Source organism: Mastacembelus armatus, chromosome 22 (assembly GCF_900324485.2).
Source record: "Mastacembelus armatus chromosome 22, fMasArm1.2, whole genome shotgun sequence".
NCBI lineage: Eukaryota > Metazoa > Chordata > Actinopteri > Synbranchiformes > Mastacembelidae > Mastacembelus > Mastacembelus armatus.
This window is the reverse complement of record NC_046654.1, coordinates 5,250,060-5,265,009: the sequence shown is the minus strand read 5'-3', so window position 1 is coordinate 5,265,009 and position 14,950 is coordinate 5,250,060. Positions and strand designations below refer to the sequence as shown.

Here is a 14,950-nt window from a genome sequence, read left to right as displayed (position 1 = left end):
GCATTTTACTGCAATGAGTACTTTTAATATTTCAGAATCAGAATCAAAATCTGTTTTATTGTCCATTGTGTTGGGCGCATAAATACATTTTTCTTATTAAACGTAAATACTTCTAAGTAGCATTTTCAAAACAGCATGGAGGAGAATGTTTTACAACGTGGCATTAGTACTTTTACCTAAATGAAGGATCAAAATGGATCCTCCATCACCACCGATATCCGATGCCAATAACTTATTTATACTGGTTCCACTTTAGAGTAGCGATACTTCCGACGGCACTTAAAGGCACCAGCCGACACTGTTCGCCCTGACGGTTGAACCACTGAAGGAATCCAGAAGTTGGTCGTGCCAAGTCTACCTACCCCGAAGAAGGAGGAGTTGCCGAGTTATTTTTTTTTTAACCAAGTGTTACCTGTAAGTACTGACTCCTTAGATAAATATCTCTCTCCCCTGTCTACATGTTACATAGCTGTTTGACCGGTGGCGTTGTTAAGTTGTTGTTTGGAAAGCGGAACTAGCAAGCTAGCCGAAAGTTAGCTAACATTGGGTTAACGAGTAGCTCGTCGGATTCTACGATACTTTGAGCACAACAGAAACTTTTCCGACAATGTAAGAAACCTCCATTCTGCTTTGGCAAACTATCGGTCACTGTTTTCTCTTTGTTTGTTTAACTTTGTATTTAGTTTTAAAGTGGTTGGGGGACTTTGCAGTAACAACTGGGTGTAAACGTTAATGGGCGTGGGAGACTGGTCGGTTTTTGGTTCCTTTTAGTTCATGTTTCTCATTCAGCCTAATGTTTGTCAGATGACCCACGTTGAATAATTCCTCAGCACTTAACTTTATTCCTCTACTTGGTAGATAAGCAAGGTCGGGTGTGTGGGCACAACATTGCGCCTGTTTAAATGTGACGACGGAAATGATTAACCATCTGTCCTGTATTTTCTCTTGTGTTTTCAATTGTGAGTGGCAGCTGTTGTGAAAGATGCTGACATTTGTGTGTCCTCTATAAATGATTCCCTTGTATAAATAAAATAGCATGGCTTAGGTTTTGTCTGTGCAGCATCGTGTCATTGGTCCTCATGGTGTTTGTTATTGTACATATTGTTAACATCAGGAGTCAGCCACTCACTCTCTCCAGAACATATTACACTTAAGCCAAATAAGTATGCCATCACGGAGGACAGGCTGCTGGAAAATTAGGTGGGGGAAAAAAAACCATGGTCTCTGTGTTTAAATGTAGAAATAGATCTGGAAGTTGGACGTGACCAACATGATGGGATTAAGAAAAACATGAGTGTGTGGATCCACAGATCTGGAGAAACAGGTTTGGGTAGAAGAACAAGTAATGTGTTTCCCTGTAGGGGCTGTTGTGTTGGCCATATGCTCTTGGTGCTGTGAATAAACTATGACATCAGTGGGTATGTCTTTTAGGCTTGTTAAATAAATTTTGTGGTTGTGAACACATGTAGTGTGATGTCGAAGGCTATTGTTTTTGAGTGTGAGATATGAAAACATGAGGCTTTCTATTTAACAGGGGAACAAGTATTTACCCTTTGCTGTGCCTCTTGCGTTACTGAATCATGAGAATAAATCAATACCCAACTAAACAGAGATCTCACTGACACATATAATTGAACGTTTACTGTTGGCATGTTCATCTGCTCTTGCTGCTGCTTGGCATATCAGAACAGCACAATATGTATGAATAAGTCTTCCAGTGTTACAGTTGTAAACTCAATATCTTGCCAAGTCCAATAATCGGTTTGAAAAAGCAGCGAGGCCTGTGGGAACAAAATGCCCTCTTGTCCAAAAAAGGAAAAAAAAAATGCAGAGTCAACAACACTAAATCCTCAGAACTGTCTTCCAAGTGGACAATCCATTTTCCCTGTCTTTTTTCTCAGGATGTTTACATTTGATGTAGGTTTTAAAGGGAATTTGTTCAGTTCAGTTCATTTTTCTTTGTTTTTTTTTTTTTTTTTTTTTTTAAAGACAGGAAACTGTCACTTGAACTTCAATGGAAATGCCGAGGACAGGAGCGCGTGAAAAGGAAAAAGGAATTGAGCCATGTTTCCTGAATATTAGTATCTGTCTGTTTTTTTTAAAACACCAAATTTTGTACTTATGATTAAGAGAGTTCTCTTTCACAGCGCCACACAGAAAACAGTTATTTCTGTACTTATGATGATCTCGATCTTGTGCTACTTTGTGTACTAAAGTCTGCCTGACTACTTGAAGGTCACTTGATGCAAAAATCAGATTGTTTGGATTGGATCTTTTAAACTACACAGCAAGGTAGCCTAGTTCATGTTGTGATCAGACTTATGATTTTAAAGTACAGTGTCTCCCCAAATGGATTGTAAAGAAAACCTAACCATATTGTGTCTGAAGTCTAATGAACTCAATTCAACCTAATGTAATATTTTAAACTATAAACTTTAAAATAACTTTTAGTTCCTGCTTTTAGTTCACAGTAAGACTCTCATTGACGTTTCCTTCCCTCATGACCGTCTTTCTGCTTTCTATGTTGTGCAATGTATATGATGCTGTAATGCTGTTTAAATCATGAAATGTGAATCTCTGAACACAGACCCAGCCTTCAAATATGGGGGCATATTGGACACGGTGTATGTCACTATGTTGTGATTAGGGTATTCAAATTCCAGATATCACAGGAGATGCGTAGTATAACTAGACTACCTGTGCTGTAATTGTAGTGATTCAGTAACAAACCAAGACGCAGTCTTTAATGTTAAGAAACATCTGTGGCATTTTAACATAATGTAGTTAACCTTTTTTACAGTTACCTTCCACAATGCTTTCAGCCAATTAAGTAGGTGTACTATATCAGCATTGCTGTAAGGTAATCCCTTTGTCCAGTCCATAAAGACACAAGTGAGCATGTAGCTTCTATTATTATGGTTACTTAGAGAATCACATTAGATTATATTGGTTTTTATGATAAATGATAACAGGTTATTGTCGAGGATATATCATTATTATGCTCTGTGACTCCTCTATTTATATCATAGATAATATGTAAGCAGCTCATTTCCCCATGGTATTTCTTGTCATCCAAAGTAGTTTTGATATTACCATGAGATGTAGAGACTGCAAATTATAAATCAATATTTATTAAAGGCCTATATTGGTTTCTTTATAGCTTTTATGCTGAGTCCATTTTATAAAGGAAGATTAAAGTTAAGTGCCTTATGTGCTATATATATATTGGAGCTCATTTTTGGTGCGTTCAGAATATATTTAGAAACCAAATTCCAAAGAAGAGTATCATTACTAATGTTGATAATTGTGCCATTTGCTGTTCAGTAAAGCATACAACACTAAATATAGGATGCATCATTTAACTGACATTTTAAAAACTTGTATTACATTATTGTATTTTATGTCAACACTTTTATAACATAATTGCTTTCCCCTGACTTTAACCAGTTACATGTTTTATTTTAATCATAATAAATGAATTATATATATATTCATAACATTAGTTGTTTGTTTTTATGTTACTATTTTGTAAGGAGAGAACTGAGTTCTAGTATAGTTGTAAACCTTGTTAATGTTTTGTCTATTTCTGGCAATTTCGAACAATTACTCTCATGATTCTGACTTCCCTGTCACAGCCTCCTTATCTTAATTCCCTCATTTTTAGGATGCATGATTCTACTGACCACACTGCAGCTAAGCTTTACATCCACAAAGGACTGCTGTTGGCTCATAAAACTTTAGCTTTTTGCCTGCTATAGATTTTTGTTTCCTTTATGAGCAAGTGCCATATGTGTTCAGACTCCTAACAATTCTTCAGGTGCAGAAAAAGAGCTTCATTTGTTTAGGTTTTGCATCTTCCTGAATTTTTAAGAACTTGTAAGGCTTTGTTGTCGTTTCCATTTGTATTCACTGTTTGGAAGTGAGTAGAGCCCAGATCAGTTGAGACCCTAAATATTGAAAGAAATTATCAATGCTGCCAGTATTGTTATACAAATGATTGACACAAAACTAAAATTATTGGCTTGATAAATTAGTTAAGCAGGTTTGATTTTTTTTTTTTTTGAGTCAATATGATGCAAATCTCTTGATGTTTTTATAGCAGGCTACAGTAAAATCAGGTCTAATGTGTTGTGAAGCACAAAACTTTATAATTGCTAAATGCTGTCATGATTAATCTTTGAACTCTGCCCCTCTTTTAGGCCACAAAATATCGAGCTTGGTGCCAAAGGAGGAGCCTTCAAAACAGACAGCAGCAAAATGGATGACATGACTGTGGAACAGATGACCATGAGGGCCAACCAAGTGACTGATGAGGTACTGAGTCACACAAACAATACACAGAAGCTTTCTCCCCTCATTGTAGGAGCAAGTATGAAACTGCAGTGATAGTCTCACCAGTATAAAGTACTCCAATCCATATCTGACACCCAAACTGAGAGGTAGAAATCAAAACCACAGTAAAACTGAGTGTAACATATTGAGCATGTGGACTGACTGCAGAAAAATGGATAATTTTGTAGTTTTTAGAAGTGTCTTCTTTTTCAGTAACACTTCATTTTACAGGTCAGTAATTTCCTAATAATCCTTTTGAACATTACTATAAAGAATAATGTATTCTGGTACTAATTGATTCAATTTCAATTAATAGTTTCAGGTTTAATCTTCTAGTCAATATAAAGCAGTTCAGCTGAGCAGGCTGAACATCATTATTTCAAATGTAGCTATTTCTTTAAAGAAAAAAATACACAATCCTCCAGAAAACCCCTTTGGAAATTATTCTGAAATTACTGACTGCTTTAATAAAGTCTTACCATGTTTTTTTTATTTTTGTTATGTAAATTGCCACTGGGATTCATTCTGACTAAATTTAAACTGCCCAGCAAACTGCTCTCTATGAAAGATAAAACAGGTAGATTTTACCTTTAACCTTTCTACATTTGATACTAAAAAAAAGATGCCGTGGGTAGAGTGTTACTTTTTATTATGACAAAAAGGGTAAGACACATAATTAGCCACAATCAAGCAACCAGGTCGGTTCATTTGTCTCAAAGTTGTTAAAATGGAAACAAACCAATTGAAATGCTGCAGGAGCTCAGAACATAGTGGTAAAAGAGTATGACATTTAGCTTAGCTCTGTGTAAATACTGATAGTGGGAGAGAACAGCGAGCTTGGTCTGGTTAAACTCGAAAACAAAAAAAATCCACTTACAGCACCTCTGAAGCTCACTAATTAACCTGTCATATCTTGTTTGTTTAATCTGTGCAATAACAGAAGATACTAAGCTAATTGCCTGCTTGCTATAACTTCATATTTAGCATAAATACCTTGGATAGTTTGATCTTCTAATTTCACTCTCCTTGATAAAGTAAGCAAGTTTATTTCCCAGTTTGCCAGACTTTTTCTTTAATAACCAAAGTACAAATACTCATGTAAAACAATCAAAGCTCTGACAGTGCAGACAATTAAATAAATGTTCAGTTAAATGTGTAATTGATCCATCAGCAGCATATTACTGAAATGTTCAATTTAGCCATTTACAGCATTATTTGAAATAATCAAGATTTATCATTATCATTATCATTATGAAATAATCATTTTAACCATAACCGTGGTGAAGAAAGCAAATTTTGCCATAGTTGAAATCAGTAGGGGAAAAAAATAACACACAAGTAATCTGGAGGTTGCTGCAATAAAGCGTTGAAAGAGCAGGGGGTGGGTAATTGGATTCATTGCATTCACAGTTGATTATTAAGCCAAGCATTAATAAGACGTGTGTGAGGCTGTATGTCTAATTTAGCCTGATAGCTCCCTTACCCCTCTGGTTTTGACAGTTTGAATGTTGTCAGCTATATCGAAGTGTTTTATCAAGAAGATAATTGTTTAATCAGCACTCCAGGGCCTAGTATGATCAGCCATCTGATTCAAATTAACTTCGTCTAGCTGGCCCTGTAGCTGTGCACTTCACCTTCCTGTAATTTTGACTGTACTAATTGTCTGTGGGGCTGTTTCCTCTTTTTGCTAAGTGTTTTTTTTTTCCTCTCTGTTTTCTGCCTTAACCTGTTCATTTCTTTTTCTCTTTCTTATTTCTGCTGCTGCTTGGTTAACTTAGGAGATCATAGAAGGGACAGGACATGGGAGACATCTTTTGCTAATGCTATTCACTACTCTGGCTTTAGGTAACGACTCATAAACCCTGAGGGCTGGCAGTGTATCAGGACAGCATCAGAATTTGTTAGAATAATAAAACTATAGTCTTTGGGAAGTCTAACAAGAGCTGTCTCATAATTTTAGGACATTGGCATTGGTTAAGATGACTTCCACACTTATTACCATTGAGTCAAAGTTATTTAAAAACATTGCATGTATGTTATTTACTAATAGTCCTGATATGTTGCAGCTAGCTAAAATCTGTCTAATGTGGTTTTGTGCTACTATAATACTTGATTTTTATTTATTTATTTATTTATTTTCATTTGTTGAAATCTGCATCCTGAACTGTATTTCCATTTAGGCCATCCCAAACAAATGATTAAAAAATACCATGCCATTGTCTCCATCTCAAAGATTTGTCACAGCACACCAATCTGGAAAATTTGGCTGGGACAGCAATTTTGGGCTTAATTAGCCAAGTTCAAGGATTTTAGGAGACATAATGTAATGTTTTCCACCTAAGTGATATAAGCCAACAAAAACCTGGCTGAGCTCAACACATCCCTCTTGCCAATTTTTATGTTTCTCTGTTTCTCAACTCGCTGATTAATGTATTCAGTGCAAACATAACAGAGAGAATGAGGAATCTGCTCCCCACTCTCTATGGTGAACAGTTCATTAGTAACAATGGAGTCATGCTCTCAGTTGCTTCTGTGCTTCGCTTCTTTGGATGTGCTGCTCTCTGTTATTAATAGAGACACAAAGACATAGCTCACCTGAACTTGCTGCATTCCAGTTCGACATCAGCACTTTTTGTCTGTGTGCTGTATGTGCATGTGTGTTTATCTACGTCTTGCTTGTTGACGTCTGTGTCAGCTGTACCTATGTCATCTGATCTAGGAGGGTCTAGACACACAGTATCTTATGTTAATGGAATAATAATTTCTATTACGTTTGCTTAATAATAGAAAGTCATCAGTAATAACTATATCATGAGAAATATACAGCATTTCTCTAAGCTTTCACAATTCAAGGAGCTCTAGAGATGAAATGATTGCACAAATGTGAGAAAATTTCAATTATTTGAGTTTAAGATATTTGATTTCACTGAATGTTTCATATTTGTGGTCCACTGTCAAAACAAAACAATTTGGGATTTATTTTAAAAAGTTAAAGAAAAAATGAATATGGAATATATTAATATCAATTGATAGTTAAAACAACCATTAGCCCAGCTGCAGCACTAATAAGCTCAGAATGTTAGTGTTTTTCTGTACTGCAACCCTCCTGACCGCAAAACAAAATTTACCCTGAATTATGATACATAATAGTTTAAATATATATTCTTGGATGATATTCAGTCCACTACATGGAAGTGTTTTTATAGATATGTTGCTGTCTAATTTCAATGAATATTAATGGTGTAGCTCCCTGCATGCTTTTTTATCTTGTGCATCTTGCCATTGTCTTTATCTCTTACCTTGTTCTTTTCCTTCTTTTCTCTTTTTTAATTACCTTCTATTGTTCTGTCCTTTTCTGTCCCCTCTGTCTCTTAAGGCTGCATGTACAACAATTAACTGGTTCGTTCAAATTAATTAAGCGAAATAGAGGTAAAATGCTGTCTGAGTTTGGCATCAGGTGCATCTTTCCCAATCTGGAGAATATGAACTTTGCCAACTCCTGGAAGAAATATTTATACAAACAATACAGAACTCAGAATATGAATAACAACTTAGAATATAAAGTAGAAAAAAACAGTCCTGTTGGAATATGAGCTATCAAAATATTAAAAAGTAAATGTGAGTCAATTTTATTTGCAAGATCTTGTTGGTTGCATTTGGGAGGTTCACACAAATATGCATCAGACCTTCTGAGAACAGAACAATGTGAGGCATGACTGCAGATCAGTTATGTGTACATTGCTTTTACTTAAGCAAATTCCACACTTCTCATTATTTTCTAACACTTGTTTTTTTTCCCCCCCCCTACAGTCACTGGAAAGCACACGGAGGATGCTACAGATGGCAGAGGAGGTGAGACTGACAGTTTGTCTTACTGCCACAAAGCACATCATATTCAGTGTAGTGCTGTTTTAATGGCCAGAAAGTTTTTTTGGCTCAAAATTTCAGATCACTGAATGACGATTTTAATCCCTAAAAAAAGCTTGAAATTATATCCTGTCTTTTAGTGACTTTTACATGAATGGAGTAAAAAAATATATAAATTGAAAACGGTCTTTTTAAACTGTGAGTATTAGGACCACTGTTAGCACCATGGGGGGAAAAACATATCAGATTTTGACAAGTTTGAAAATTACAAAACATTGGTTGTTTCTGGAAGTCATAGTGTTATAACAAAAAGGTTTTCCAGTTTTTAAATTCATTGTTCATGGACAAAATATTTCCATTGCTCATAATGCATACATCTGTAAACTTTTCATTGGTTCTGAAATCTGAATTTGTTTTGAACTTGTAACATTTGTATTTCTAGAGCAGACAGACTGGCGCCAACACCATGGACATGTTAAATCACCAAGGAGGTAGATGCACAACATGAATACAGCTTGTTTTGATGACCATAGATGCAAAACAGGAGTCTGACGTTGTGTGGTGTGCCTGTTTGTGTTTCAGAGCAGTTGAATCGGGTGGAGGACGGCATGGACCAGATCAACCAGGACATGAAACAGGCTGAGAAAAACCTGACTGATCTTTCCAAGTGCTGCGGCCTCTGTGTCTGCCCCTGTGACAGGTACGCTGTACACACAGAGCTGCTGAATGCTCCAAGTAACTGATTTTTGGATGCAGAACTCTGTTATATTGCAAGTTAGTAGATAACATTTGTCATGCTTCTCGTTACTTTTTGTACGCCTTGCTATTGTGTATTTTGATTACACACAGAAGAGTGTGCGACTCAGAACATTATAGTGGTGGCCTTAGCAGACAAGGAAGTAGCATAAAGCAGCTGAAGACTGATTCTTACTCTTTTAGTTTTTTTTTTTTTTTTGTCTTGTATGGAGTTGCAAAGTGGGACAAGTTATTTCAGGCACCCCTCGTTCCTGAAATAACTCTTGCCAAAAAGTGTTAACTTTTTAAAAAAATGTTAACTGCAGCTCCTTATGAGCATTTTGCCAAGAAGGATACATTCAGCCAGATAAAAATTCTTAGTGCTGCTGACAGGTGCTGGAAACTAGTGTTGAGACGACTAATAATACAGAAATTCCCAACTGCAGCACTGAGCATTTTAAATTTGCTGCACCTCTGACTTCTTCTCTATGGCAACAATAGCCAGTTTTAATAACATTGTAGTATTTAGAGCTGTCTGCCATGCAAAACTGATGGACTGACAAGGGACAAGACTGCGCACTACCAAGGTCACATGACGGGTACAGGGCTCTGTGCTAAACACACTTAAAACTCTCTGTCAAACTATGTCAGTGTCACTGTGTGTGCAATAAGAACATGTTTGGTTCTAAATATAAAAAACAATTTTCCCAAAATGCTTACACCTGGAGAAGAGGATTCTCTGGTGATTACCAAAAGATAAGGTAGGAAAGCTTTAATTTAGTGATTTCTGTAATGATAGTAGTGAACCTTTTGTGGATGTTTTTATTTAGATTTCTATGTGCTTGTATGTATGTTTACATTCCTCTCCACCTGCAGATTTCCTACTATGTTCTGATTGCATTTTTTTATTTTTTCCTTTAGGGTTACATCCATTGAGCATGACTCGCGATACAAGAATACCTGGGCAATTGGAGGAGGTGATAGCGCAGGTGATGGTAGTGGCTCAAATGTAGTCTCAAAGCAGCCCTCAGTTGTTCACAATGGCCAAAGTGGCCAAATGAACGCCTCAGCGACTTCAGGCCCGTACATCAAGAGGTCCTGCTCATTTTGCTTTTCAAAAAGTCTTTTTCTGCATGATGTAATTTAGAAAATGTTGGGACATATTTCACAGACCCTTTGTCAACAAAAGACTTATTCTACACCTGTGGTACAGAATAACCAATGATGCGCGTGAGGATGAGATGGAAGAGAATCTGGATGCAGTTGGCAGCATTATTGGAAACCTGAAAACAATGGCTGTGGACATGGGCAGTGAGATTGACAAACAGAACAAACAGATTGACCGCATCACTGATAAGGTAAGAGTTTTAACACAACAAAACAATTTACATGAAGGTATACTTTTTTTCCTTTTATAACAGGAGTTAATTTACTAATTCTTCAGACAGAATTTCTTTTTTTTTTCCTGTTTTGAAAAGGAAGTTTTCTTAGGAAAACTGTTTTTCCCATAAAATATATTTTATTTTTTTCCTCTGGTATTTGTCACATCAAGTTTGATGTCTAAATTAAAGGTACCCTGTGGAGTACCAATAGTAGCAATGTTAATACAAGTGGGTCCCCATTTTGTTTATTTGACATGCATAAAAGGACTCCATGCATACTGCCACAATACACATTTTCCCAATGGTTTCAGACTTTTCCTGTGATGGTCAGGAGGCTGAGAGCCAGAAGGAGCAAGACTGTTAGCAAGGAGTCTGAATTTGAAATGGTTTTCAAAATTTACATTGCAAATGTTTTATGGGAAAAGAAATTAACTCAATACTTTTGCTAGGCCTCAAGGATACACAAATTTCATTATGGTGAAAAGCATCTTTTCAGGATGCCAAATATAAGAAACTCCAAAGGGTACCTTTTAAAGAATTAATGCATGTGCTGGGTTTGGGTGTTTTAAAGAAACAATATATAGTATTTAGAACAGGGGTCACCAACCCTGCTCCTCGAGGGCCACTATCCCCAAGCAGGCAATGCTGTATGTGAGCAGTGCTCAGCTTTTTTTAATGCATTTAAAGTCAGTAGTGAATTGCTAAGTGACAAAAAACTGTGAATGTTTGTGTAATTGGCCTTTTTCAACCCTCTTTCTTTCTTTCAGGCGGAGATTAACAGACTTCGCATTGATGAAGCAAACCAGAGAGCCAACAAGCTCATCAAATAGACAAAGAATCTCCTTTTGTCAGTTTCATCTTTCAACCTTGAATCTCTGTCGTCACACATATACACACACTCTTTGATGATAAAAAGAAATTCAGTCTGGAGGTATGTTTTTGGTTTTTTTTTCCCCACAAGTGTGTTTGCCTTTAGTGTACTAAAATGTAAATAGAACCCACACACACACATTTTCTGCCACCATATACCCTTAAACATAAGCATTCATAGTCATGCTGGACTTGGAGAATCAGTGTGGGCATCAGAAACTGCACAAAAAGTGAATTAGCTAAGTGCCCAACACTGCTGTTTGATACCAAATATATACCAGGCTTGTATCATATCGCAGCATCCACATGGAGGGATGTAGCACAGGTCATCTGCTTTTATTTATTTATTTTATTTTTTTTGTAAAATCAAGAACTACGAACTGCCTCTGTTTCTGTCTCTGTTTTGTATGGATAAGTCCAATGATCCATACTGATTAGCAGTCATTGAATGATATACAGCACATTAATTTATGTATCACCCTTCAATTGGACTATTGCGATAGCTGCATGTATTTTAAACATAAAACATAGACCTTAGTCAGAAAATTTATTGTATCCAGTTTATTTTGAGATTGTTTATTTAATTATTCTTTATTGAGCAGAAATGACTTGTGAATAAAGTTGTTTTTTAAACACTTTGTTCCAATGGCATTTCATATGTAAAAGCAATTTAAAAAAAAAAAAAAAAAATTAAAAACTGTAGGGCTCTGACCTAGTGTAATAAATTTTGAAATACAGCAGTAATTTTTCCTTCAAATATGAGGGAGGGTCAGTAAGGACTGTGAGGAGTGTTCATTACATCCTCCTAATTTTTACTTTTTATCACTGAGTATGGGAAAAATAATAGATTTTGCCATCAGACGATCAACTGCTGTTCTTCATATTTAGTGTCGAGGTTTTTTGCTGACTGCAGTGTCGAAGTAAATACTGAACCATAGTGACGCTGTTAAGTTCCTATAGTCCTTCTGTTAGTCTATCTTTCTTTGTTACCTCCTTGTTAATAGGGATTTGTAGCACCCAAGAGGAGGTTTAAAAGCCAACATAGGGTTTCTATACAATGTCCTGGTAATATGCAGAAAACTAATTTGATAATTGCAGAGTCTGTAAAAATATCCTTACAAATATGATGCATGGCTGTGCATTGTTAAATCTAGTAACATTTCTCTCATATTAGCTCATTTGGTATGTGCACCAGTTTTGTCAAATTAACTGAAATCTTAAAAATTTGTCTGGAAAAATAGTGGAATTTCAAAATGTGCAGCAACCCTGACAATTCATTTTAAATTATCCATGGTTGCGTTCTAACAACCATTGTATCACAACCAGTTCCATAGCTCCTTTTTTCTGTTGCATCAGTAAATACCCAGTTTTCACAGTAGAGCTGCAGTAAAATAATATCTGATGATGGAAAGCATAATTTGCTTTGTCAAAGCTGTAGCCAGACTGAGAAATTAGTGCTGGCAGCAAGATGCAGAAGTATACATGTAAATGAATGTTGTTTAAGGAGTAAATGCAGAGGCAGAATAAGTCCTGACAGGCTTTGTTAAGGCTTAGCTGTGGAAAATTGGCTAATGATAAAGTAATGCAGTATGTTGAAAACATCTCTCATATGCATCTTCTGGCTTATTTGTTTTGAAGAAAAATGATAATTTGTATGCTTTCCTGCAGGTGTACACCTATTGAGTTTGTAAAGATTGAAATGAACAGTTATTCAGGGCTTTGTGTTTCTATAAGTGATCATCCTCAGCCTATTACTTGTCAGCTGAGATCTAATTAGTCAAGCCTAAGGCTGCCATGCTGTTTTGAGGCTGTTTATTCATTGTTTTACCAACAGCCATTGGAATGTAAATATAAGTGATGTCTGTTTTGAATTCATATGTTCATATGTGGCTTGTTTTCTCTGAAATTAGCTTGGTGAACAGATGACAAAGTAAGAAGTTTTTGTTTCCATCCTGGTCCTGTTAAATTCTTTTATCTCAATAAATCTGTTCTCAAATGCATTTTATTGCACTTTGTGAGTGACTTAATAGCTAGTCTGGAACCAGTTTTCAATAAAATTGCTAAAGGTACAGCAGTCAACATAAATTTCAAATTTTAGCACAAAGAGAGTAAGAGGTCAATAAATAAACCCAATCTTGATAGTTTTAGGAGTTTATTTTAAATTTTATTCTCGCAAAACGTATTTGATATTTCCTCTCAACATTTTTGTATTTTTTTTTTTTTTTTTACATAGCTAGAGTACAAAATGCAGGTTAAAAACCCCTGAACAGAAAAGGCAGGTTGGGAACAAGTGGAGGAATAAATGTGGTTGGAGGTGATAGAGTAGGAAGTGCAAGAACGTCTGTTACTGTAGATGCAGTGAACATTAACAAGACTGAAAACATATGATGCAGGTTTCCCAAACCATTTCGAAGTGTGTTAAACCAAAAGAAATTTGATTACTGGTTTTAGTACCATATCCATAATGTTATGCTGGCCTTGTTATGCTCTCTTTACAAGAGAAGATCCCAGATTTAACTATTTTGTTCCATTGTAAATGTAAATAATCTACAGAATAATATTATGATGCCACTACATTTTCTAGAAAACTCTGAAAAACCTTTAAACTCAATAGTCTCATGCTTACTACACGTGACTTCTCTTTTCACTGAGGTCACTTGAGTTCGATCATAGTTCAGGGACACAGCCCACAGTACAAGGCAAAGATGGCAGTGGGAGATAGTGTCTGTGTGTGTGAGAGCCACTGTCCTGGTGACACATTATTTATAAATGCAGTTTCTTATACTGTACATACTCTTATGTTCCCTGTATGCATATTTCAATTAAAATGTAATATTCTACTTTACTTCACTGTACTGTGCTTTACTGTTAAAATTTCTAAATGTACTAAGTTCTCACTTCATTATTTCATCCCTTACAGGTATATTCATAGTAACGATAAATTTCCTTTGCTCCATGCTGCTACTGTATAATCCACGTGTTAGAGAGCATGCCTGGTCCTGTTTTGTGGTTTGTAAAAAGCGTTCAAGATTCATCTGACCTACAGCTTGTCCTAAATTTTGGTTGGTATTGTGGTCCAGAAGTTTGTCCCTACCCCCCACTACTACATATAGAAATGATAGCACCTGGTTTGAATTTTCCTTGTCTGTAATTTGACATTAATTCTAATTTGTTGTTAGTAAAATCTAGACTGACAGACCACAGGAGTATTTCATGAAACAGTTATTTCAGCAAGTTTAGCCTCTTTCTATTTTTCTTCATAACGTGGATTTAATAAGGATGGATAAATAAGACAATGGGCACAGAGATGTAATGTGGATCTTTTGTTTTTCTGTTGTTATTCTGTGGTCTTTTTGTCTTTGGGGGTGTTTGTCTGCACATTTTGCAGTGTTTTTTGTTTATTTTGTGTTTCTTTGTAGTTCTTTAGTGGTTGTTTAGGTTCTCTGTGCTTGCTTTGCATTGCTTTATGGTTGGTTTGTGTTACACTATATTTTTTTTGTGTTACTTTGTAGTTGATGATTTCTCCATGGTTATGTTGTGGCTGTTCTGCATATTTTTGTGGTCCTTTTATTTCTCTGCAATTGTTTTGTTGGCATCCTGTGTGTGGGTGTTTTTTGGGTTTTTTTTTTTTTTTTTTTTGTTTGTTTGTTTTTTTGGCTGTCCTGCATATTTGTGGTCATTGTGTGTCTTTTAATGGTCACTTTACATCTTTTTGTAGTTGTGACTTTCAAATAAGAAATGTGACCTGTCACTTTAGAGGCTCT

The 14,950-nt window shown here is 35.9% G+C and overlaps 1 protein-coding gene across 2 annotated transcripts; it reads left to right on the top strand.

Annotated features, from left to right (window-relative positions):
* The first annotated feature begins 257 nt into the window (after positions 1 to 257).
* snap23.1 (synaptosome associated protein 23.1) lies at positions 258 to 14,031 on the top strand. Of its 2 annotated transcripts, none has more exons than XM_026332939.2 (8): positions 258 to 414; positions 4,200 to 4,314; positions 8,143 to 8,184; positions 8,642 to 8,690; positions 8,782 to 8,899; positions 9,856 to 10,029; positions 10,148 to 10,292; positions 11,084 to 14,031. In XM_026332939.2, the coding sequence occupies exons 2-8, from the start codon at positions 4,258 to 4,260 to the stop codon at positions 11,144 to 11,146; spliced, it is 648 nt and encodes a 215-aa protein (XP_026188724.1). In that variant the 5' UTR covers positions 258 to 414; positions 4,200 to 4,257; the 3' UTR covers positions 11,147 to 14,031. The 2 variants fall into 2 exon arrangements, with proteins under 2 accessions (XP_026188724.1, XP_026188642.1); XM_026332857.2 differs by lacking the exon at positions 258 to 414 and adding an exon at positions 455 to 609.
* Positions 14,032 to 14,950: the final 919 nt, after the last annotated feature.

Excerpts from the sequence above, each read along its gene's own strand:
- snap23.1 (XM_026332857.2), top strand. Across the intron at positions 10,030-10,147 it reads TCAGGCCCGTACATCAAGAG|AATAACCAATGATGCGCGTG; the intron begins GTCCTGCTCATT and ends CCTGTGGTACAG. Across the intron at positions 10,293-11,083 it reads TTGACCGCATCACTGATAAG|GCGGAGATTAACAGACTTCG; the intron begins GTAAGAGTTTTA and ends TCTTTCTTTCAG.